This window comes from Pteronotus mesoamericanus, unplaced genomic scaffold (assembly GCF_021234165.1).
Source record: "Pteronotus mesoamericanus isolate MK-2021 breed Mesoamerican mustached bat unplaced genomic scaffold, CSHL_Meso_final scaffold_174, whole genome shotgun sequence".
Classification (NCBI taxonomy): Eukaryota; Metazoa; Chordata; class Mammalia; order Chiroptera; family Mormoopidae; genus Pteronotus; species Pteronotus mesoamericanus.
The window spans coordinates 42,422,243-42,447,940 of NW_026555309.1; the positions used below are offsets into that span (position 1 = coordinate 42,422,243).

General features: G+C 54.5%; 1 protein-coding gene across 1 annotated transcript in view; it reads right to left on the minus strand.

Annotated features, from left to right (window-relative positions):
• The window catches only part of ZFAT (zinc finger and AT-hook domain containing), a 99,344-nt gene that overhangs the window by 17,480 nt on the left and 56,166 nt on the right, over window positions 1-25,698 (minus strand). The window contains exons 11-13 of the mRNA XM_054590101.1: window positions 11,498-11,636; window positions 3,213-3,331; window positions 234-360 (exon numbers count right to left, since the gene is read on the minus strand). Of these exons, the coding sequence (XP_054446076.1) occupies window positions 234-360; window positions 3,213-3,331; window positions 11,498-11,636 (385 nt within the window). The remainder of the gene's footprint in view (window positions 1-233; window positions 361-3,212; window positions 3,332-11,497; window positions 11,637-25,698) is intronic.

Here is a 25,698-nt window from a genome sequence, read left to right on the forward strand (position 1 = left end):
GCCATGCACCGCGCCTCTGGGGTGGCACCTTTGTGCTGCGGCTCTATTCAGGAGGCAGAGGACCCCCAGCCCAGCAACGGGCCCGCCTCTGGAGCCTAACGCGGGCCAGGGACCAGGGGGCCAACCCGCCAATGGACAGGCGGCAGACCTCCCTCGTTCGCAGGTTCACTCATCCCGCACACCCAGCACAGACCCGCTCTGAGGTGCCCAGGGAGACGGGCGTGGCCTCTCACCGCTCTCGGAGGTGTATCTCAGGTCCTGGAGCGCGGCCACAGCGGCCTGCGTGCCCTGAACATCCTCTTCGGCTTCTGTGATGTGCAGATACTGGGTGGAGGGCTCCTCGGGTGCTTCTGTGGCTGGCTAAGGAAGCACATGACACCCAAGTGACCTTCCGGAAGACCAACGGTTACCCAGAATCCCAGGATAGTGTACGAAGGCGAAACAAAAGCACTTTGCAACACACCATTTACCTAGCAAACCTGATTAGTCAGCTGCTCCAATGAAAATCCTACTTCCCACAGAGAAAACGTCTCTTTGCCAGCACCAAGACCTTAAAACTGTTTCGGGAGAGAGCCCCCTGCCACACATCCCTGCCTTCAGGGACAGGCCATGCTGCTCAGAATTAGAGATGAGACACACTCAGCTGCTCCCCTGTCCCCTCCCACCGCCGCGGCACTGACCCGGGTGGTCCCCATGCCCAGGGCCCGGCGCCACAGGCCGGCAGAACCACCCAGCCGTGACGCAGGCAGAAGGAAGCGGGGACATGGTAACCACAGAACCACCCGTGTGAGCCTGCAGCACACGTCCCAGCGCAGCGTCCGGGCCCCCGAAATCTCAGCTACTCGTGCCTTTCTTATTTTTGTGTGATGGGTACAATAAACAAAAGTGGGCACAGAAAACACATCTGTATAAAATGGGGACTTGGAGCTAGACGGGGCTAAAGTGACAGTCACAGGTGCCTCGTACCTGCAGGGAGAGAGAACACAATTTCCACAAGAACTAGGTATTAATAGTGACATCCTTCTGGAATGGATAAGGAGCCCAAGTGCCACGATAAGGCAGGAAGTGTCACTGCCACCAACAGTGAAGAGCAAGCGGGGGGGGCTGCACACAACGTTCGTGGGCCAGTTTCGCTGCGCAGGCCCCTATCAGTAACCGGCACAGGCTCCGATGAGCACGGGGCGATTCTTCCACAGCCGAGGCCACTTAGGTGCTTCCAGCCTGACACACATCGCCCACCCAATAAATACTTGATGAACACGTGAAGAAGCCAAAGCAGCGTGTTTCTTTTCAGCTGCCATTAAGCAGCATATCAGCCGACACTGTCTGGATCCTAGGATCACCTGAGTCTGTAAAACTCGGGATGCTCACGGGATGCTCCCCCTCCTCCGTGGGGAGCTCTGTGCGATACTGGCCATGGGCAGGAAAGACGGCATCTCCGCACGGCTCTCCTGGGAGCCAGGCGGCAGCCAGCTGCTGGAGCCGGCAGCCTGTTGTTTGCAGGCGAGACCGCGCCCAGATCTGGGGGGCCCAGCTCCCTCCCCTCTGGAGCTGAGTGCGCGGCTCTGCACCAGCTGTTCCTGCGGGGTCTGCAGCTCTGCCCGAGGCACTGCGCCCCCTTACAGAGGCTGCAGCAGGCAGCACGCCCACCAGCGTGCAGGGCGCCTGTTTCTCCTGAGCCTCGGCAGCAGACAGGAGGGCGGACTTCTTTGGATTCTTGCCAGCTGACAGCTAAAACATTCTACCTCTGTCTAGTTTTAGTGAACATTATGTGTGAGGTTGATCATGTTTGCAGATATGCAGATATTGTTTTTGCATACTTCAATTTCAGAACAAAATAAAAAAGACAACACACAACATCCAAACCTGATGTCAAATACGAGAAGGGAAGGCTTGAGGCCCTTGTAACCTGCCTTATGCAATTTGCATTTCTCTTTCTGTGACCCTTCCTTATCTCTTGCTCACTTTCTTATTGGGCTGTTGATCTTGCTCATCATTATTTTTAGAAGCCTTTTATAATATAAAGATATTCACCCTTTTTCTATGATATGACAACAAATATTTTCCCCTTATTAAATCTCGATTTTGAGTTCTAGCTGGGAAAGGTCTCCAGACTGTTGATTTACACATGAATTCACTTATGTTTTCTTCTAGTATTTGTCAAATATCACTGTTTTTATATTTAAATCTCTGATCCTCTGGCTCAAGGTTTCCTCTATGTGCAAGCTACTGATGACAGCATATTGATGATTTCATATATTATCTACAGCAGTTTTCCATTGTTTTTATTGACTTTCCCCAAAACACAGTCCTGTCCCTGCAGATGCAGACACTTCGCTCCCTTCCCTCGCGCCTCTGTTGGCGCGGCCTCAGCCGGCGGCTGGCGCACCAGCGGAGCTGTGCCAGGCTGCCCTCCCCGACCTCAGGGAGCCCCTGCCGTTCCCCATGCAGGAGGCGGCTGAGGGGCAGGGCTCACGCACTTGGTTTTTCTCACAGACGTGTTCCTCAAATTCCACTTGATGGGCTGTCTTAATCAGTGGACACGGAACGTCGATGCCTTTTCTTGGGACGACGGTGGCCTTGTTTTCCTCCCAGTCCCGTCACCACGGCGGGTTGCGCTGGCACCCTCCCTCCCACTGCTCTGGGACCTCCTGCGCGGCCACAACACAAGGCTGTCCTCACGTGCAGCAGGAGGCGTCTCTGAGCCCCCACTCCCGACCACTGCAGGTCCTGAGCTGACCCCCCGACAAGGCCCCTCCGCTGCGGGGCGCTGACCCCTGGGTAATGCCGCCTGCCCTGGTTCGGCGTTCCCAGCTGGGGATGCTAGTGGTGCCTAGCAGGCAGGGGTCAAGGATGCTACTGGACGTCCTAACGTGCACGGGGTGGTCCCCGCAGAAGAATCACCCAGGTCGCCGGAAGCCCTGGCTTAGGTGAACTCTGGATTTGTGAGCAGCTGACGCGAAACTGTCAATGAGACCAAACAGGCCTTCACAAGACAGACTGAACACAACCCAGAGGAAGAGACTGCACGCGTGGCCCTGATCCCACCCAGTCATCCGCCTCGGACGGGGGGTAGGATGTGAAAAGATTCCCAAGTCTCCCACCCGGGAATCCCAGTGCTCTGAGGGACCGCCTGTGCCCGGGGCCGGGCTCGCCTGCTTCCCATCTGCGTTCGGAAGTGCCGAGGCCAAGACCGCACGCTGGAACTTTACCTCCCACTTGGGCTCCCCTTCGCTCTCCACCAGCTTCAGGCCGTGCTTGTTCTTCAAGTGCCTGTTGAACTCCCACTTGGTGCCATAGACGAAGCTGCAGACCGGGCACTTCAGGCCACCTGAAGGCAGACAGAGGTGAGGGGCAGCGTGCGTCACACACAACAGCACAGCGGTTCCCCCTCCCACCCCAATGCCTTGCGTCTGAGGGATGCTTTCATTTTTGCATTCAATCCAGGCTTACCTTAGTATTGGAACAGAAGAGCAACGGTTCGTTTTTAAGGAAGAGACTTAAAAACTTAATGCATTTTTTCATGTATTGAATGAACACTGGCAGAGAGCTTGATTCTGCCGGCCCCCCGCATCCCTGGACTCCCCACCCGTCAGTCAGCCAACCGCCAGTGAAAGCACTCAGAAAGCTGTGTTGTTGCTCCCACGTCCTATACAGGCCTTCAAAGGCTGTGTCCGCAGAGACCTCTTTTCTCTGTCACTGTCCCCTAAACCATACAAGTAACTTACACAGCTTTTCCACTATCTTAGGAATTGCAAGTAATCTAGGGATGAGTTCAAGTACACTGGAGGACGAGCATGGGTTACATGCGAACACCAGACCTCACAGGAGGGACTTGAGCACCTGTCCAATTCTGGCGTTGCAAGGGGTCCTAGAGCCAATGTCCTGCCCACACCTACAGATGGGTGTACATACTTCATATTTTAGGTGCCAGAGAGAACAGGGTGAGTAACGTTAATTCCCTTGGCTTATGGGCTAAGTGGAATGTGCTTTACAATAACTGACATATATGTTAAACTGTGAATGCTCAGACACAATCACAGAAATTTTGTAAAAGGCCCCAAGTTTCCAAACCCTGCCTGGGTGCAGGGAGGCACCGCTCCACTGCGCACCCCGATCCTCAGGCCTTCAGCAGCCACCTGTCGGGCTTCCCTCTCTCCGGACTGGGCCCTCTCGCTCTGTCATCTGCTGCTTCCGGTCCACCCCCGAGGCCATGACCCCTGGCTGACTGCTCAGACCTTCAGCCCCAGGCTCCTCCTTCTGCCCTCTGATTCGTAGGAGGATCGTCACACTTTGCACAGCATCTGTGAGCCAGACGGTGCCACCTGTGACTCCCGCTCCGACCTCTGCCCTCCCTCCACTGCAGCCCGAGGTGCCGGTCCAGAGATGCCGTGCCCACACACCCAACAGCGAAGCGCCCCAGCCCCTCCCAGGTCCTCCTGGCCCAGGCCACTGCCTCCTCCTGCGCAGTGGGGAGCAGCCAGCTCCTAACCGGTCGCCCGGCAGCCACTGTTGGTCTACTCTGCAGCCAGCGCACAGGACCACCACGGGACCCACAGACGACTCCACATCTCCACAGCCGGCAACCCCCAGTGGCTTTCCCTCCCACTGAGGACAGATGCCGCCCCGCCTCCATCCCCTTCACCCCCTGTCTCACACTGATCAGGCTCCCCCATCTCAGGACACCCGCCTGGGAGCTCTTCCCTATGATCTCCATTCACCCCGTCCTCCCCACTAGGGTCTCAACTCAAGCACCACCTCTTCAGAGAGCCTCTGACGCCCCTTGCTGAGGTGGCCCCCCAACCCACAGAACCTCCCAAACGACGGTTCCCTGGCTGGGTACGTGTCACGGCGGTGATCGGGGTCTGCAGTTGCACTATGTGTCATTCCTGTGCCGGTCAGCTGTCTGTCCTCCCTCCTCCCGCGGCGCTTTGCTGAGGACAGGCACTCGGCCCAGCTGCTTCACACTCGGCCCCAGCCCCTGGCATCCGACGAACAGGCCCTCAGTCCACGCGTCTCAACTCCCTGACTCTGCATCTCGGAAAATCCTCTTCTTCCTTCAGGTCTCTCTCCAGCCAACCCCCAGGCTCCTTTGTGCCGTGGCCCCTTCCCTCTGCGCTCAGCAAACACATGCATTCGGTCTCACCCAACGGGGAAAAGGCCCGTCGCCCCGTCAAGGCGCAGCCCTAGCTGGGGAGAGCCCCAAGCCCAAGGGCTCACCCGGAAGCGGCACCCCGCTCCTCCGGACACAGCCCAGGGCTGAGAGGCCGATCTCCACTCGACAGCCTCCGGAATCTTTCCCATTTCATTCCACGTGACTGTAACGGCCCCTCCGAAGCCATGACATTAAGATGACAAATCCGACGCAGAAAAGGAGCGCGCCCCTCTCCGCCACTCGCGCAGGCGGCTCCCCGCCGGGCCACGTCGCCAAACGTGAGGCAACGAACGCGCGCGAACTCCCCAAGCCTGCACTTGGGCTTTTCCACAGAAGTGAAGGTTCCTCACGGGGTACTTTTCAATGGGAACACATTCAGGGAGGAAAACAGCCTTATATTATGTTTAAATTAAAAGTAATATGATAATGTCCCCACATTAATTAAAACTCCAGCCTTTGCCACAGTGATATTAATTAAGGAACAACAAATGGATATCTGAAGTCTAGACCAAGTGTATAACTCTGTCGGTTAATTCACATCAAAGCGGAGGGAAATTAATTTCTATTTCATTTCATTAAATTCTCAGGCAAAGCGCAGTAAAAGGTCACGGGGACACTTGGTGAGTTTACTTGCAGTGCTGATATTAAGCGCCCACCATAGGGACTGCAAACCCGCAAACCGCCGTTTCCTCACAAGGAGCGACGGCCCAGGCGGCAGGAGAGAATTCCAGGAGCAATCGTAAAAATCAATCCTGGCACCTTTTGCTCTTTTTGGAACGCAATGCATTCTGGAGGAGTTTCGGGCATTAAAATGTGCGCTCCTTTGTGGGGGCTGACATTACGGAAAATGCAATTTCATTCTCAATAATCTGTCTCCCGGGATGGCAGAGACTGCAGGTTTGGGGAGGCGGAAGGCCTGAAGGTAGCACGCGCTCACGTGACCCAGAACCACTTCCTTAAACGCTCAGGGAGTTTTCTCTCAGGTGAAAATGCTGAAGCTCATATCCTTAAAAAGGGCACTGCGGGGGGCAAAAGAACAGGCCCCCAAAGACTCCCTGCGACACGCCAATACGTTATTACCTTACGTGTCAAGGGGGCCTTCAAAGATGTGACTCGGTTAAGGGTTTAGAGACCGGGCGATGATTCTGGATCCTCGGCGGGGAGGGAAGGGCGGGGGGACATGCAACCACAAAGGTCCTAGGAAGACGGAGGCAGGACAGGAGGCCACAGTGATGTGGCCTGAGACTCTGCTGGCTGTTGCTGGCTCTGAACACAGAGGACGGAGCTGGAGCCAGGGAGCACGAACGCCTCCGGGAGCTGGAAAAGGCAAGGAAGCACCCTCTCCCCCAGAGCCTCCAGGGGCACAGGCTCGCCGGCGAACTTGACTTTACCCGTCTTGGACTCCGAGCTTCGGAACTGAGAGATGATGAATTGCGTGGTTTTAGACCACCGCCAAGTTTGTGGTCGCCTGTTACCGCTGTGCGAGGACACAGGTACAGGTAGGTACTCCAGGGTGAGCAGAAGGAATGCAGCTCAATTATCAAAAAAGGGTGGACACAGAGCAACTCTGATTCCACAGTATTAACAACTGAAATACACATCAGACTTTGCCGACATGCTCACCTTCTGGGGTCTCTTAATTCAGTGCCTGCCCAGGGTTGCAGCTGGGGCCCCAGCTCAGACCAGCAAATGCGCCCAGGGGAGCACCAAGGCAGAGGGTTCCCAGAAGCACAGCATACTGTCAGACCATGGCCTTGGCACCCAGGGAAGCGGAATCCCGTCCTAAAGGCCAGCCCACGTCCTGCGAGGCCCCCAAGAAACACAGCATGAGGGACTCAGCAGAGGAAAAGCAAAGCGCCTTTTATTATTGGCCAGGCTGATGTGCAGAACCCCAGGGAGGTGACTTGGTAGCTGGAGCTCAAGCAAGGCCGCCCCATCCTTGCTGGCCCCTCACACACCACCCCGAGTTGGGGGATCTGAGAGCCTCCGGACAACCGCAGGGAAGTGGAGTAAGTCTCTAGACCTGGTAACAAAGGAATAAGGGAAAATAAATAGCATTCTGTGTGTGACCTGCCAACACATTATCGTGTGGCCTCTAGCAAATGAGGACCAATGGGCACCTTGCAACGGGACGGTGCCTCCCACCCCCCACCCATTCTTCCTCCACCGCTTCAACAAGCGCCAACTTGAGATGAACTTCAGGGACATGAGCCCGTGAATGGTACGGAACCAGACTGACTCCAGACCCGGCCCAGCTCAGCCGCCTGCACATTCCGTGGCCTGGACCGGTCATCTGTCCCCCTGCGTTTCCTCACTTTAAAACAGGAACAAAGAGGCTCACCTCCCAAGGCCTCTGTGAGAGAGAATTAACCAATAACAAAGCCTAACACCACACTGCCAGAAGCATCTGCCGACAACGTATGGAACCTGGGCCCTCATAACAACAATTTTAGAATAAAAATGCCCCAAAATAGAATAGGTAGATGGCTTTTGTGTTAGCTGACAGTCTCTGGATTTTCTTCCACGCTATTTTCCATGAATCTGGTGTAAAAAACTAAGATATGAATATATATCCAGGGTACCTATATGTACATATTTACATTCTTCTACCATAGTTCAAAATAAGAGGAAGATTGTAGCAGATGCCAGAAACTGCCTTCTCCCCAACCCCCATCCTCTCGTGGCTTCTCTCACCTCAATGGCCTACCCCCACCACCATGACCCCCTAAATCAGGGGCTGGAAAGGGGGTCAGCCCCTGGGAGAAGCAGCTCACCTCCCCGTGATCAGCAGGGGGGCCGCTGGAGGAAGGCCCACTTCCTGTTACAGAGTCGAAAACGGAGCCAGGGAGGAGCTCCCCAGCCTTCGTCCCCAGGCCAGGCAGTGGCAACTGTAAATGCCACCAAGTACAGTGCCAGGTACGCCAGGAACACAATAGATACGTGGAATAGAAGGAATTCGGGAAATTACGTGATCGTAAACTTGAACCGTTCATCACGTACTTATGACATGTCAGGCAGGTAGGTCTAAGGTCTTGGAGACCAGTTTTCAGTCTTTGCGACTCCTGCCAGGCAGCTTTCAGCCCCTCCTCTTTGAAGATGTGCCACTAGAGGATGAGAGACATTAGCAACTGGCCTCAGGGCCATGGTGAGCAGAGGGCCTGGCTCCAGGCCCTGCTGACTCCCAACCCGGTGCCATGCCCATGACTCAGGACCACCTGAATCAGCGCTTCGAGGCCACTGGAAGACGGCCCGCCTACCTGGTCCCATCTCATCCTGCCCTGAGCTCCAGGAGCGAGCTAGTAACCTGTGGGGCTTGGCACAATGCCTGCGCCTCCCGTCTCTCACGCCTCTCATGCCCTGCGCTGCAGGGAGCCGGCTCAGGGGCTTGCTTCGTCGAGCACGCTTAAGCAGAGGCCAGGGGCGGACCCACTGCAGCAATGCGACGTGAAAATGTGCGTTTGTGTGGGAAAATGCCTCAGGTCCATATTGTGCACAAGTGACGCGCCAAGAGGCACCAACAAGAGATTGCCCAACCTGCCTTCAAATGGTCAGAGGTGCATAAAACATAAGCAGGGAATAGAGCGTTTGCAGAGCATTCACTAGTCTAATTACCAAACGGCACCAGGGTCCTCAGAGAGCTGAGCACCTGCAGGGGCCCCGCGGGCACGCCACTGGCAGTGCCACCCCTGCGCTCTCGGGGCGGGAGGCGTGCTGGACCCGGCTGGGACCAGCTCACGAGCCTGCTGTGCGCATCTCTCCCCAGGTCAGTGACTCCGTCGGGGATGAAAGCTGGCCCTGGTGGAACTATTTACTCCACAGAAACTGGCAAACGCTCCAATTCGGTTCCTCCTCCCTCCCCTCACCCCCGTCCCTGGGGCAGCCGGTTGTTGGATATTAACAGCAAGCATTCCACATCCCAGGGGAGCCTCTGGAGCATGTGGGAAATACCCCCAACTCTCGAAAACTCCGCAGTCCCTTCCACAGAAACCTACAAGGGGCGCCCGGCAGGGGCACACGTCGGCCTTCAAGGCTTCCGCCCCAGCTCGCATGGGCTGCCTTCCCTAATCCCTGAGCACGGGGTCAGGAGAATCTTCTCCAGCAGTTGGTGGCTTTGCCCGCGCCACTGCGTGGCACCATCTACACACAGTTGGTAGATAAGTCCTCCACATCAAAACAAGAAATGACATAGTCCTGTGAGGGTATTTTTTGAGGAGTAGACAAGGAACATACACTAAGTGAGGTTGGGGAGAATTACCTGAAATTAATCAAAAGAGAAGGGGACGTTCCCGTGGTACTGGACAACTCAGCACTTCCAAGCACAAGACCCCCACCCAGCCCCACTCTCTCCCTCCTTTCCCCGTCCCCTCCGGGACGCGAGCACAGAACAGGGCAAGTTTCCTGCTCCTGACATGTCCCAGCTGCGACCACAGCCCACCGCTCTCTCGTTTCAGCACCTGCTCTCCCGCCAAAGCACGGCGTCTCCTAGGAGCCAGGAGACGTTTGGTTGTTTCTTCCTCACCATGGCCCTTTGAAGACGGATGATAACACACACACACAGGCACACGTGTGTACATATGAAGTATATCTAACACACACATATCAGAAAAAACACCCAAAATACCCCTGCAGAGCCTAAAAATAAAACCTGGAGCTGTCCAGGAATACCAACCTACAACAGTCTTAGGTAGCCGGTTGAAAACTTAGGGCAAGGAACAGTTGGCCCTCAGCACATTTTTTGCCAGGCAGTGATGAAAATTTGCAAGTACCGAGCCATGGCATGATCATCACCCAGATGCCCACGCCTGTCCCAGCATCCACGGGAAACGTCCATTTCCTGCCAGTCCCACCGAGGTGGGGGCGGGGTGGAGGGAAGGATGTTAAAGGAGCCTCTAGCCCGCTACTCTAAGTTATCTGCTGGGGCTCCAAGGCACCCATTCTCTCTCCTCAGTGATTCCTGGGCATGATCAAAAGTGATGCAATGGCTTCAGAGGTTGTAGGTGATTTCAGGAGAAGACTACAAAAGAAAGGAATAAAAGTGTGCCAAGTGCCAGACAAGTGCCCTCTCATTCCACCCTGCCCCCCACAGGAGGCAGCCGCTAGGGATTCCGCTCTTCATGGAAGGGCCTGGGCTGAGAGGTCTGGTAACCTGCCCTCGGGCACAGCTAGGCCGGGACACAGATTTGAGCCAGACCCACCCCGCCCCCACCACCCAGCTCCACGAAACTGCCATTAAAGAAAACACGAGGCACACACAACCCATTACCTCAGATGGGCGGCTTTAAAACTGCCCCGAGTTTTTTATGCTGTTCATCCATTTCCATACATCAGCCCTGTCACGCAAAGCGCTGAAGGACACAGTCAATTCATTTGTTTCACATTAAGATGCACTTTCTGGCAATTCCAGCAAGCGGGGCTCCACGCCGCATCGGAACACTCGGCGCGCCCCGGAGTCTGCCATCCCACACCCGCTTCCCGGGGTGACTTTCCAAAGCTGTCTCTGGCTTTGCGTAGATGGGGACTCAGGAAAGAGCGGCAGCTGAGATGCTGCCTGCTGCAACCACTTTTAGTGGAATAACAAAGTGCAGATACAAACACAACAGCGTTTCTCTGTATGGCAACAGTGCATAAGCCAAACCCTCTTGGGTGGGAATATGTGATTACTTATTGAAAAAAGAAGCAAAAAACGCCCCGGCCTTTTCAATAATGTTAGAGGTTCCATCCATTCTCTTTAGTTTAAATGTTCTGAATGGTTTTTCCTTTTCAGGATCAGTGATCTACAGACTCAATAAAGATCTTTGGATAATCTAAAGAAGCTCCCTGATAAATATGTTTCCCACAGCATTCTTTATCATTGCAATAAAAGAAAAATCTGGAAACCCTGCAATGTTCACGCACAGGGGTATGGATAAATAAAGCGAGGGGCAGCCCTTAGCGCTGTGTTACAAAGAGCCCTCGGCGATTACAATTGGGAAGACCGGAGGAAAAGAAGGCGCTCATGCTACGGAAGTGGTAAGTAAAGAAAGGAAGCCAGGAGCTTCCACTTATGCAAAAAGTATCCCAGACAGAAAGCAGAGGCAATGCAGAGAAATGAGCCCCAGCCGGGACGGGCTGGGGGGTAAGGCCTGTGGGCGCATCGTCCCTTTTTCATTTCAGAGGCCCTTAAGGTTGCCCGCCACTAAGGGACGCTGGTCACTAACAGTGAGGAAGAGGGGGACAGGCTGATGGTGAGGAATGAACAACGTGCTCCGGGGTTAGGATGCAGTGATCAGATGTCACAGCGCCTCTCGAGAACAGGGCGCCCGGCCGGAAAGGAGCAGGGCCCCAGGCCAGTGCGTCGCTTACCTTGCTGGACGAGCGTGTCGGCCGCCAGCTCCCCGGCGCCCACGTTGGCGTACTCCTCGTTGGGGTGCTTCCGGTTGTAGTGCCTCTTCAGGGAGCCCGAGATGTTGCAGGAGTAGTGGCAGTGGGCGCAGCGGAAAGGCTGTGGGGACAAGGAGGACGCGTGAGCGAAGCATGAGCCCCGCCGCTCACGAGAAGGGACTGGCACGGCTCCCCTCAAAGGTCCGCCGTCGGTCACCACCCTCCCACCTGCGAGTGCCTGAGACCCCGAAAGCCCGCGGGAGCGGGCCCGCCCCACTGGGGCACACTCTTGGGAGAGTGTGACCTTAACGTTGAGTCCTGCCTCTCTGGGACCCACCAAGTGACAGGGCCAGGTGTTCCCAGACTGGAAGGGGCCTCTGCATATGTGGCTGCTTTCATTTCTTTCCTATCTGTTCTTTTTTTGTTTGCCCCAGAATTCACAGCTCTTGCTCAAGAAGAAAATGAGAAAAAGCCATGCAGCAATCCATCACTTCTGGTTAAGGGAACGCCTTTCCAAGGAGCCGCCCTTTCAGTTCATTCCCCGATGTACCTGCTTTCCTAACCAAATTACTTCCTCCACCAGGTCCACCCGTAAGCACCTGCCAGACACAAACAAGTGTCAACCCATTCAGTCCACCACAAGGGAGGCCCACCTGCTAAACTCTATCTCCACCCCCGACACACACGCACACCGGGGCCAGCCACGGCGCTTTCAGGCCCGAGACACAGGCAGGTCCTGCGGCCTTGTCCTGCTCAGACCTCTGGGGGAGCCCAAGGAGACCTGGCCGTCAGGTAGGTGTCAGAAGGACATCAGGTCACGGTCACATCCCACGCCCTTACTCCTGGTCGGGACACTGCCGCGTGTCCCTCTGAACCGCGTGCTGGGCACCTTGGCAGCGGCATGCTGGGGAGATCCCAGCTGTGCACTCGGGACCCGTTCGGTACCACAGCAGCTCCCCAGCTGGCGAGGAGGGAGGGGGAGGGAGAGTGGAGCAGCCCACGCGGCATGGCGTCCTGATGGGACGAGTTCAACTGACCTCCGGCGTGGCCCGACAATGGACCCTCCGGCAGGTGCTGGGACTCCCCCGAGCACTGGCTTCTCACCAGTAAAATGGGGGTAAGGACACCGCCGGGTCAGGTTCCGAGCGTTAAATGACATACTGTAGACGGCTACCTCAGACGCCACAGCAAGCAGCCTCTGGTGTCTTGATGAGCCACGTCGCACAGCCCACGCCATGCCTGCGGGAGCTGACGCACCCCGTGTCCGTTAAGACTTCAAACCCACCCTGACTCCTCCACGGTCCAGTTCATTGACCTGTCACCACCGTCACCCATTGAAGGGCTAAGCCAGCGACAGTGCCCCATGAAGGTCAGGCGCTGCACCGGCAAGCGGGGAAATGCCCTCCCCCCTGCGAGGCTCTCATCGGCCCCTCGTCCAGTGGTTTCCTCCTTTCAGGTCTACAGAGGGGCTGCGCTCTTGCCATGGAAAGAGGGCGGTGAATGGGGCGGGGGGCGGGGGTCGGGGGAGGGAAATGAAAAGAAACACCTTCTGTTTGCCTTGTCCTTGGTTAAGTCACTACCTTTTCTCCGAGGCCCCGCCCACCCCACAGTCTTGAAGAGCAGGCCCTCAGGGGACTCCCTGTCTCGGGTCAGGGGGTCCCCTAGGCAAACCCCTCCTGCGGTGCAGGCAGCGCTCACACACACCCTGTGTCGTTAGCCGGCTGCCACCTCCCGCTGTGACATGTGCTACCAGTGACAGGGCTGTCACCGGCTCTCCCTGTGCTCCGAGCTGTCTCAGTTTATCTGCTAGACCCCCTTCCCAGGCTGATGGTAAATGCTGGCTTTCTCCAAGGTCCTGTCCTCGGGCCTGTTTTGTTTTCTCTGCCCTGGTTCCAGGGATCATTTTCCCATTGGTGACTATAGATCCAGTTACGATTTTTCCTGAACCACAGGTAGGAATTTTCAACCATCTTGCAGGTTTCTCTACAGCAATGGTCTGTAGGCAACTACAAATAAATATACACCATTTCAGACTCACGATCTTTCTGGAAAATCAGCTCATCACCCAAAGACAGAAACCTGAGCATCACCCGAGACATCTTCTCCTCTCTTACTGCCCAAATGTCTGAGTCTTGTGCAGGCTTCCTCGGGAGCCTCTGCAGGGCCGGCCCCGGCTTGTCGCCATCTGTCACTCCAACACGGAGAAAGGTGCCCTCCCAGGCCATGAAGGACCTGCTGTGGCTCCCAGGAGGGCCCTTCTCGAAGCGGAAGACCCAGGGCAGCTAATCTGATGAGACACCCAGCTCTGAAATGTCCCCAGGGATGCCACCCCACATCGAGGCCACACTGCGGTAGCGAGGCTTTTTGCTGCACTGCATGTGCTGCAGTGGGTCTTCCACGCAGGAGAACCCTGCGGTTTGGCCCACGGGGGCTCATTAAACAAAAAGACGCGGAACAGCAGCAAAAATCAGTCAGTCTCCCTCATCTACCTACTGAGCAGAACATAAGGGGTCTAAAATGCAATTACATGGTTGTGTGCAAAATTAAAAGCTAAAACATTTTTTAAGTGCACCCACCCCTAAATTAGCAAATATCATGCAGTTATGTTTGGAATATTAGCATTTACACAAGAATCGAAAAGGACCCTGGAAACGCCACACCGCCAGTGCTGAGTGGCCAGGGGCTGAGAGGCAGGAAGGGGTAATTGAGTACAAAGCCATCCCACAAACCTGACTTCAGGCTCGGGGGCCAGTCTCATCCTCCTTGTGGCAAAGCAGATAAATTGCCGCGTGAGCGTCTCAGCCCCTTCGATTCCCTGTGCTCCTCTCCTGGGGGGAGTTGCTAATGAGGGGAAAAATGCCAAAACATGAGCAGGCAGGCAAGAAACGTACAGGTGAGCCCAAACGAGAAATCAGCGTCTGAGCTACTGAGTTCTAAGAAGATCTTCGATTCTTACAGTTGGAAGGGACGCTTTCAGAGGCGGACTTGGACCGCCCTTCCCTCCCCGGCCTCTGACAGTCTGTGAGCTCAGCCCCTGTCACGTGCAGGGCGGTCAAGCCCCTCGTGGCCCCTCATACCACTCAACGGCCCCTGGTTTAGCCGGAGAAAACCCCACCTGTTCCCTTCATTGGTTTTGCTTCTCCGCCCTCGTGCCCACCATGGCCTTTTCCATGAGACCCATCAGCTCCTAACTCCTTCCTGGGACCCCTCTGGGGCCCTGGGCCAGCCAGCAATGAAGAGACAGCTTGGTTTCGCATTCACCACTATTTTCTGAGCACCCGTCTTGCCTGAGATGCCCCTGGGAGGGGTACAGTTTGGTTTTCTCTGATTTCCCAGACACAGGGCAGCCCAGGTCAACTCCAAACATGAGGAACACCCTGGGGGGCTGGGAGACGGGGGCAGCTGCTGCACATGGCAGCTGGGGGGCTGGCGAGACGGGGCGGGCGAGCAGCCAGGCCGCGCGGGGTGCGCCGCCTCAGGAAGGGAGCCTTAGGCCATTGCCAGTCTCCGCCGGTGTCGAGCGGGGGGCGGCACCCCAACTTCACATTTAGAAGCATCACTCTGGAAATGAACGGAGGGTGGCTTTGAAAGGAGCACGCCTGGAGGCAGGGCACCAATCTACCAGTCGCTGCGGACAGGGGATCTCAAGACAGAGTCTGAGAGAGAGGGCGGAGGGCAAGCCAGCCGGGCCTGGGGACCGGGCGCTGCAGAGAGCAGGGGGTGGACGAGTCTCTGTCCCCCAGGGATGCAGGAGGAAGGCATTCCACCGGCTGCAAGAGAGGGGACGGGAGGCCAGCACCCTGGACCCCCAGGAGGGCAGGTCCCGAAAGGGGCCGGAGGCCTGAGTGTAGGACTGAGGGGAGCGTTCCGGGCTGTGGATGCGGAGCTGAGCACAGGCAGCGAGCAGATGCTCTACGGGGGGGGGGGGGCCCGGCCATTGCAAGCGCGGGTGAGTGAGGAGCAGGGGCGGCAGGACGGCCCCCTGGAGCGTGGGGGCCAAAGGAAGGTGAGCTCGTGGGGAAGGACAGCAGGGAGGAGGGCGAGGGTGCCAGGAGCCTCGGAGTCTGGGGAACAAGCGCCCCCGGGGCGCGAGGAATGACAGTCAAGTGCCCTGGGGGACCCGATCAGATGGTGTCCACTGGACGGGCCGCCAGGGAGGGCACGAGCGGCCTGAGAAAGAAGAGAGTTGGTAACGTGCTGAGAACAAAGGCAGGCCTGGGGCGGAGGCAAGGTCCACGCTGGACTTGGGGTCATGTTTCGACGACGCTGCAATTGTGCGAGGGGTCTTCCTCCTGGGGCGCTAAGAATCACCACTTGGAGCTGAAAGCAAAAAGTGGGGTTGAACTTGCTGAGGCTGAAACCTTGAGTTCTCAGACTTATGGCAAGAAAGCATGGAAATTTTCCTTTTTCATAATGTGAGGATTTACTGTTCTGGTTCTTCAAAGAGAAAGAAAGAAAATACTAGAGGACAGCGAGTCATGCCTTACGTGTGAAACTGGTTCTATAAACCTGGATGAGAGGACATCCAACTGCATTAAAGGGTGGCGGATCCCATTTCCCATCAGCGTCAAGGAAGGGATGCAGAGGAACGTTTTAAAACAGATGAGAAGCTGGGAACAAGGTAACGTCCAAGGTCGTGACGTTGGCAACCAGCTGCAAAGCACGGGACAGTTGGGTAAAAGGGTGCAGTGCCCTGCTCCAGGCACAGCAAACGGCGAGACCGGTCACGTGACCTCCAAGGCGCTGAGATCGAAATGGGGGCCTGTCCCCCGTGACGGGCCCGCTGCTGTCTGCGGGGACAGGCAAGGAAAATGACCAGAAAGGAGGTTCTGGACGGCTGGCGAGGTAAGACCCAGGGCCACAAGCTGCCATTTCACAACCTCTGTTTAACAACCCAGGCCATGTAGAGACAGAGACGACGGAGACAAAGCACAAGTCTAGTTGGTATCCAGGTGAATTTGGATCCAAAACGCAGGGAAGACCTGTGTGACCTATGCTGAGCGCCTGCTTCATGACGACTCGCCATACCACGGTTCAGGTACGCACACAACATTCTCCACGTACATTCTACTTCGCACCAAGTGGAATAAGAAACGGATGATTAAATAGGTAAATATATGACATGAAAAACCCTCTTTCATTTCATAAATGATATGTTTAACTACTATGCTGTGCACCTGAAACTAATATAAAATAACAACTGAATGTCATAAAAAGAGGAAAAACCCTCTTTGCAAGGCTTTTATGAGGACAGCAGATAACTCACGTAAAATGCCTGGAATGGCACGCAGCACCCAACAAGTGGTCGCTGTTATTAACATTAATGACTAACAACAACACTTACTCCTTGACGATAAAGTGTATTTTAGGTTTATTTTCTTTCACCTGTGTGATGAAGTTTTCGTTGACAGAGAACGATGTTCTAACATACCCACCATAGCCCCAAATGTCCCAAAAGAAGACAGAGGCAGGAGCGGAGCATCTCTCTAAAGATGGTGACAGGCAGGGAGCAGGTATGAGCCGTAAGTCTGGCACTGCCCAACTCCAATCAAATTGCGCGGGCAGAGGGGTGGTCCTGGGCCCTCAGGGGCTGCCCCGGGGCTCTGCCTGCAGGACACCTGGAAGATCAAAGACCTGCAGCCACAGCTGAGAAAACAGGATGGGGAGATGGAGGTTTTCTCGTTAATGTCTCAGGCGGCCACCAATCCCCTAAAATGCAAGCAAGCTTTCCCTGTGATAACGTATTTTCAGTTTTGCACATGACTTCTGCTTCCCACTCCAGGATTAGCAAGATGCAGGTGTTTTCATGGCCACATTTCAATGCATAAAGTTTTGTTAGCAAAAACCACTCGCCTGTTCTTCCCTGACACCCTCCTCCTCCCAGGGACTGGCTCTGCACAGACCCCCACCGTGGACAGCCTGCGGAGCTGCTACCTGCAAACTGGGGGCCAGAACCGGTTAACAGCATGTCTTCCTGAAGACCCACCATGCCTGCATCTCCACAGATTTCCAAAGAACACACCAGAGGAAGATTATCACACTCCCTATGCCAGGAATCTCCGCCGAGAGAGTTCTGGAACGTAATACAGTAATGGAGCAAGGCTTCCTGCACCAGCATAAGAAAACAATCTCCTTAAAGATGTTAAATCTGCTCTTTGTGGAGGGAGAGAGAGAACAGCTGCTGGCAGGGAGCTCTAGGCCTCCCCGGGGTGTGGGAATCAACCGTGACGGGGAGGTTAAGGGACCCATGACCCGGGGCCCAGGCGTGGTGGGCCCAGGACCAAACAGCACACTTCTGAAGCACTTAAATGTGCTGTACCTCATCCTACCTCACTGCCCCTCACTCGTGTGAGGGGACAGGCGTGCTGAGCACTCAAGGCCACGTGGTGAACTGAGGACCAGTAAGGGCCACGCAGGGCGCAGTAAGGGAAGAGCTGCTGATCCAGGCGCTGTGGCTAGGGGCTCAGACCGCCACCTCCACCTAGATGGCTCTCCTGATGCCTCTATCACACTCCCGTCCTACAAAATCTATGCATTTACTCATTCAGTCACTCGACAGACTGCTTTTAAGTGCAGCCTACCTCCTTAGAATAGAACAGAAAGTAAAACGAAGTGTCTCACGCAGTTTGTTATAGCATCATAAACAAGTAAATAATCTGCCAGGTGTCATCCAATATCATAGAAAAAAGTAAAGCATTTGAACCCAAACCAGAAGGAAGTGAGAGGCCGCATGGCTTTCTGGGAGAAGCTCACTGGGAGAGGCAGGCAGGGCAGGTGCAGAGCCGAGCAGGAGCCCGCAGGAGATGTGCTCCGTCTGCTGTGAGCAGCGATGGGGAGGGGTGCGGGCCAGGCCGGAGGGGGCAAGGGAGCTTTCCGGAAGCTACGCCTTCTGCATCCTCCATCCTTTGGTGGGAGGAAGACCGTGCACACCGAGGTCAGGCGCCACGCCCTGCATGCCCGGCACCTCTGAGGGGCTGTCCACTGCAGCCAAGGGAGCGCTAGGTCCTACAGACTTGCAAAACCAAACACGCAGAAACAAAAAACCTGACTGGTTGGCCGTGGGCTTAACCTCCCTACTCTGGGGTTAACATGTCGACGATAAACTTCCTCTCCACTCAGTGAAGCTTCATCACACTGAATTTCTGAATTGCCAAGTCCCATGACCTACACAGGGCCATCGAGCAAAGCTGGTGGCCTTTTGGAACGTTCTGGAGGAGGTCACGGCCGGCAGGCAGAAGGGTTTCATACACACAGAGTGGTCCCCAAGGGCTGCTCCAGGAGCCACGCCGTCAGAGCCACGAGCGGCCCATCCCGCTGCAAGAGAAACTCGGGCCAGGTCCGTCGCCAAAGATGGCACCTGCACCCCTGGACTGGGATGGAAGCTGCTCAAAAAGAAAAAAAGGGCACAGTCATTAAAAAAAGAACCAAGACTGTAAATTGTAAGATCCACGGCAAAGCTCACACAGGAGATTCCTAAGAGCACGCTGGCTTCTTCACCCCGCCTCCAACCCGAGCGCAGTGGTAAACACGAGCTGCGTGCCGGCGCACAGAGAAAGGAAAACACGTGTGCGCAGCAGGGGCCTGTGGGCTGCCGCGGACTCGGGGTCCCGACAGTCAGCACCCAACTTCAAAGCGATGTCCCCGTCCTGGATGGCCCTACCGCCCCTCCTCCGTGTCTCTCTGGCCACGCACAGTCCACGCTGCAGTCTGCAATCGGAGCCTTCAGTCAAAGCCACCCCCGCCATTTGTGCAGGAGAGAAGAGTCTTGTGATTTTTTGGGGGTGGGGGCCCTAATTCTTCAAAATGTACAAGCCTGAGATCCCAAGGTTGGGATCTCGTTCCAGGATTGGCCCCGACAGGGGCAGAAATAAGCCTGGGGCTAAGGATTCAGAGAGAAAGGGCCGGGTCTTCCTATCCTTCAACAAGCACAAAGCCATCTCTGTCATAAAATATGGCCAAAGACAAATTAAACAATTTAAAAGAATAAATGTTTTAAAACCATGGGGTACCACAAGTTCAAAAATGACTTGCATTGAGGCAATTATCTCATCACAATAAATAACAGTAAATCAATCCACACTAATTGCTTTTCGTGCCGGAGCTTAGAAGTCTCTTCTCCGTTCTCTGATTATTGATTTTTTGTAATCACTTCTGCTGTCAAAAATGCAATATTTCCAGAGAATATACCACACGTTATTAGACAGACAGGGTTTTAATTTAACATAAGTCAATCCAATTTCCTTTTTTTTTTTTTTTCATAAGTGCTTTAAAAATCTAACATGCAAGGAAGCAGAAGATGGCCTAAGAAGCTTTAAGCAGACATTTCGGCTCTGACGATTTAGTAAACGGCCCCTTTGACCACCACTTCCCCACCCTGCCCTTCTTTCTCCTCACATGCAGACCGTGCTACAAGGATAAGAGGAAAACGTGGAACCCCAGATTCTTCACTTCCATCTAAGCCGAGAACTGAAGAGCAGAACAAACAGCAGCAGCCAAAACCCTACACCTTCCTTTTCACCCGCTTTGCCTACGGTTCAGTAATTTCCACTGAACTTGGAAAAAGTTCCAGCTGCTCAGTTTACCCTCTGTCAGCATTTTGCTTAAAGGTTTTGCTTGAGTTTGGTAACTGAACATATAACTGCAGGCTTACATAATCAAAGCAGTGAGAGGAAAAATGGAGAGAGGCAAAAGGTCTCTCTGCCGCCTGGCCCGAGGGGTGGACAGTGCTGGGCGGAGGGAAGCTCTGTCCACAGAGACAAGGAGAGAATCCCAGCCCCGCCACTGATGTGCTCTTGAGTATGTTACCAAACTCTGCACCTCAGTTTCCTTGTCTATAAAATGGGAGTATCAGTGCCTACAATACAGGGAGTTTTAGGGAAAAATCAGGTAACGTGCGTAGAACACCTGCTGTCGTGCCTAACCTACGGGACCATAAAAGGGACTGCCCACCTGTCCTCTTTATTCTGACACTAAATATGTAAACATTCCGCCTTGTGGTGGACCCCTCTGTAAGATCCACGGCAAAGCTCACACAGGAGATTCCTAAGAGCACGCTGGCTTCTTCACCCCGCCTCCACCCCGAGCGCAGTGGAAAACATGAGCTGCGTGCAGGCACACAGAGAAAGGAAAACACGTGTGCGCAGCAGGGGCCTGTGGGCTGCCGCGGACTCGGGGTCCCGACAGTCAGCACCCAACTTCAAAGCGATGTCCCCGTCCTGGATGGCCCTGCCACCCCTCCTCCGTGTCTCACTGGCCACGCACGGCTTTCTTTCTGGTGGAAGATGGAACCATCTCATGGGCAAGGGAAGAACTGTAGCAGAAAGCAAGCCACGCTGCCTTGAGCAACGGCAGATGATTCAGCGTTCTCAGGGTTACTGAGACTCGCAGTAGGGGGATGACCTTGAACCGTTTACAATGCGTGCTTCCCAGAGTTCTACTTACTTGAGGTCACTTCCGCACTTTCACTCCCTTGCTCACTGAGTTTGGACTGCAATGAGGAGCACGTTATTTGCACAGTTACATCCTGGCTGACCTCACCCACACACCATCTTTGTTTGGTTTAGCATCTAAGCCCCTTACGCATTCTGTAAGCTCAGCTGCCTGGCGCCTCCTGTAAGCATAACTCATTTCAGCTTCCCGTGGACACGCTGGGATACGAACGCCGTGGGGAACCGTTTAATTGTCGGGAATTCCAGGAGGGATCGCACCAGCTCCCCCTTGATTGGTGGGTATCTGTTAACCAGAGAACCTTCTGGTTGCTTTACATTGTAAAAGCAATAGGTTTGACATGATAGGATAACATATAACCCAATTAAAACATCGCTTTTAAAAAATGACGGAGTTGAACTAGTCAGGTGGCCTTCTGGGTCCCCACGGCATGCAACACTTCCCTCACTTGCTGTTGCTCCTATGCCTTGGGTGCCTGGGGACCGAGACCTGGCTTCATCCTGCATCCCCTGCCCCGGTGTGTGGCCTGGTCCACGGGGGCGCACAGAATAGGTGTGTGCAGGGAATGAGTAAACATTTCACATGTTGCATCAAAAATTCAGATGAAAATTCAGTACTTTATTTAAACTTATGTTGTCTCTTAAAATTCTAAATGTTATATTGTGGTATCACATACTCCCTTTGAAATACTAAGGAAAAGTCTGTCAATAATAACAAAATCAATGATCAAAATATCCTTGACTTCTCACTAGCTTGCTTTTTTTTTTTTTTTTCTTTTATTGATTCCAGAGAGGGGAAGGCAGGGAGAAAGACAGGGAAAGAAACGGCGAGATAAGAGAGAAATATTGATCGGTTGCCTCTAGTACACTCCCTGACTGGGGATTGAACATGCAACACAGGCATGTGCCCTCACCAAGAATCGAACCTGTGACCTTTTGGTTTGCAGGATGATGCCCAACCAACCAGGTCCTCATTAATTAGCTTTGTGAAAATACTTTAGTTGAACAATTTTAATCTGACAACAGGCAAACAAGTTCCTCAGGCTTCGTGGTATAAATTTTTGAGAATTTGGTTGGTTTTTGATACATATCAAACATAAATTAAATTTAACAGTCTTCGGGATGACGCACTGGCTGGTTTCCCTTTTGAAAGAACACGCTCACCTCCCCCTACAAGGTTATGGCCACAGGTGAGAAGGCCAGCCCTCTTGGGAAACCCAGGGCAGAGGACTGATCAGAGCTATTTGTCCAACAAGCCCAGGCCTTGTTCCCCAAGCAGAGAAGTCCAAAGTGAGGACACAAGGTCAGCCGTAAGTCACACTGAACAGTTTCCAAAACGGACAGACCTGGAAAACTGCTGATTTCAGACTCAATTTTTTATTTTTTATTGTGTGCAGACCTGCACATTCATACACCAAATTTTTGACTTGCTTCCCAGAACTCAGGAACCTCCTGGAGCACTTGGAGCCTCACAGAGCCAAGACACGAAGTGCAAACTGTCCCCAGCACTGGAGCGCACTGACACATCTCAGAGCAAAGAGGAACAGCGGGTGGGGCGTCGTGAGGAGGAAAGAAAGACGGGGTCGGGCCAGGCCCCTCACTCAGGGAAACCAGCGCAGGGAAAGCAGGGCAGGCCAGGCCATCCCGGGGGGCACCGCCCGGGGGAGACGCCACTCGGGGAGAAAGAGGCGAATTCACAACAAACTCAGGACAGGAAACGGGCCCTGTGAAAGGTCCTGAGCGCTACGTGACATGTCAACGTGGTCAGGCAGATCTTACAGGCACATACCAATGAGCAGAATAAGGTGGCCACCGCTCCTGGAGCAGAGAGAACACGCCCCAGGCATCTAGAATCTTAAACTGAGGCCCGACCGAGGGGACGCCACTGTGCAGACAGGACCGCCTCTCTGTGGATGGAGAGAGGAGGGAACCACGGTGGACCTCGCACAGAACTGACATGTGAGGGTTGCGGGCCGAGCCCTCCTGCAGGCGCTGACTGCTCACAGTCTATAGACTGACAGGAGGTACTGCCTTGTCCCCATACGAGAACTCTCTGTACTTTCCTCTCAATTTTGCTATGAACCTAGAACCACTCTAAAAATAGTGTATTAATTTAAAAAAAAGAGAAGGCTAATAAAATCCAAATAAGGCCTACGGTTTAGTTCATAGCAATTATGAAAGTCACCTTCTTAGTTTTGATAGTATACTATGGTTAAGGAATAAGATGTGATGGCCCTTGCCAGTGTGGCTCAGTTGGTTGGAGCATCATCTCATAACCAAAACATTGTGGGTTCGAAACCTGGTCAGGGCACATACCTAGGCTGCAAGTTGCTCCCCAGTCCAGGTGTGTGTGATTCCCGGTCCGGACACATTTAAGAAGCAACAATCAGTGCTTCTCTCTCACATCAATGTTCCTGTCTCTCCCTTCCTCTCTCTCTCTCAAAGCAATGGGGGGAAAAAATGTCCTCCAGTGAGGATTAAAAAAAAAAAAAAAGATGTTATCACTGGGGGAAGGTGAATAATAGGTACACAGGGAATCTCTGCAACTTTGTGAGCCTAAAATTATTTCAAAACAAATTTTTAATAAAATAAAGTCACTTATTTGTTCATGTGCACCAGACTGGCACCGAATCCATCCTCCCTGTAACAGAGAACGTCCCTGTCGACAGAGTTACGGGTCCACGGGAGCCGGATGGCAAGGAGATGCCACAAGGCGATTCTGCCCACCGGTCACACCGCCTACCGGTCACACCGCCTACAGAACGGGCGCGGCTTGTTCCTCCAAAGAAGGAGGAGCGCCGCCAGCTCAGGGGGAAGGACAGCCCGTTTGTTTAGGGGCCCCGGCGCGGCAGTCCTCCGGCCTGGCAGCCTTCCGGGCCCTTCTCTGCGGCCGACAGCGCCCCAGCCCCACCGCGGGGAATGCCCGGCAATCACAGCAGCCAGCAGGGCGCCCGACGCCTCCACGCCTTGTGAGTCCTCACTGGCGGGAGGCCTGCAGACTCCGGAGGACAGGGGTGCTTGCGGCATGAAGACGGCCATGGTGGGGTCACTTAGAGCAGCCAAGGCTGGGCCCGAGCCAACTGCCCGATCGTGAAGGGAAGGCCGGATTAAACTTCTCGCCCCTAAGCAGCTATGGGAGGTAGATAACAACTCCATTTCCATCGCAGGTGGAAAGGCCTAGGAAAGGATGATAAATAAACAAGGCGGCCTCTGACACCTGCCGCACCTGGCCCCCAGCGCTGCCTCTGGCCGGAGGCGCCGCCTGACGCAGAGGGGAAGTATTCTTAGCAAACCATCAGCCACTCATCTCAGCCACATTCCCCGAAACAGCTTTACCAGCGGCGACGGGGACGCTTTCATCTTCATCAAGAGAACGCCCATTGACAGCGTGGCCGCAATCATGTCTAAAAAACATTATATATCTGAAAGTTCTACAAGGGAAGGGGCCAAATAGCATTTTCCCCATCTTTTTTAATGAATGCATATTGACAGTATTTTTAAAATATAGAAATAAAAACATGTAATTGTAAAAGGCAGTATAAGGGCCCTTATTACAGTGCTTCCTGACACAAATTATACACTGTTAATTATAGATCCAGAGCTAGAAAACCAAATCGGCCTCATCTTGCGGGCCAACGCGACAGATGAGCAGCGCCGCCCAGGGGCGTGAGGCCTCCTCCAGGACCCAGGGAGACAGGGAGGGTGGGCTTCTCATAACCTTCGTCACTGGCATGAAAAAGGCGCCTACGAGCATTCGTACTATGTCTTTTCTGATTTTGATGAAGATTTTCTACCACAAGTGAATGTGAAAAAGGAGCAGGGATGCAGCAGGCAGCAACATGCCCCTGCACCCCCAAAATGCCCCTGCACCCCCAACATGCCCCTGCACCCCCAACATGCCCCGCACCCCCAACATGCCCCTGCACCCCCAACATGCCCCTGCACCCCCAAAATGTCCCTGCCCTAACCCCTGGAACCTTATGTGGCAAAGAGGAATCAAGACCACAGGTGGGATTAAGGATGCTAGTTTCTGACCGCAATATAAGGACACTGTCCTGGGTTATTCGAGGGGGCCCCTGCAATCACAAGGTCCGGCGGGCAGAAGGAAGCAGGAGAGAGTCAGAGGAGGAGGAAGAGGAGGAGGAGGAGGGTGAGAGGCACTATGTCCCTGGCGTTGAAGACAGAGGACAGGCCGAGAGCCAAGCAACGCAGGCGGCCTCTAGAGGCCAGGAAAGGCCGGGAGCGGACCTTCTCCATGAGCCTCCAAAAAGAACACAGTCTGTCCGCACCCCGGCTGCAAGGCTGTAGGCAGTAAGTTTGTGTTACATTTTAGGTTAAGGCGGGGTAACCTGTGACAGCAGTAACAGAAGCTCACAGTGGGGTGGGTGGGGGAAGGGAGAGCGAGTGAGTGCTGTGGGGAGGGGCGTGGTTGGCAGGAGTCCTTGCAGGCGGCTGTGTCGGTCCCCGTCACCTGCGAGATGACACACGCTCGGTGCTAGAAGACCTCCTGGCCTGTAGGTTGAGAGGAGCCAAGGTCTGGCTCAGGGGTTCCTCGCAGGCGCCCACAGGTGGGAGGACGCCTAGACCCACAGGGAGCCCGTGGGAAATGGCCATGACCCAAGGCCCCACAGGGGATGGGGGCTGTTGGAGGCAGGACAAAGCTGAGAAAAACAGCACGTGTGAGAGTGGGCCCATAAATCAAACCATGCCCCCAAATCCCATTCTTCTGCACATACA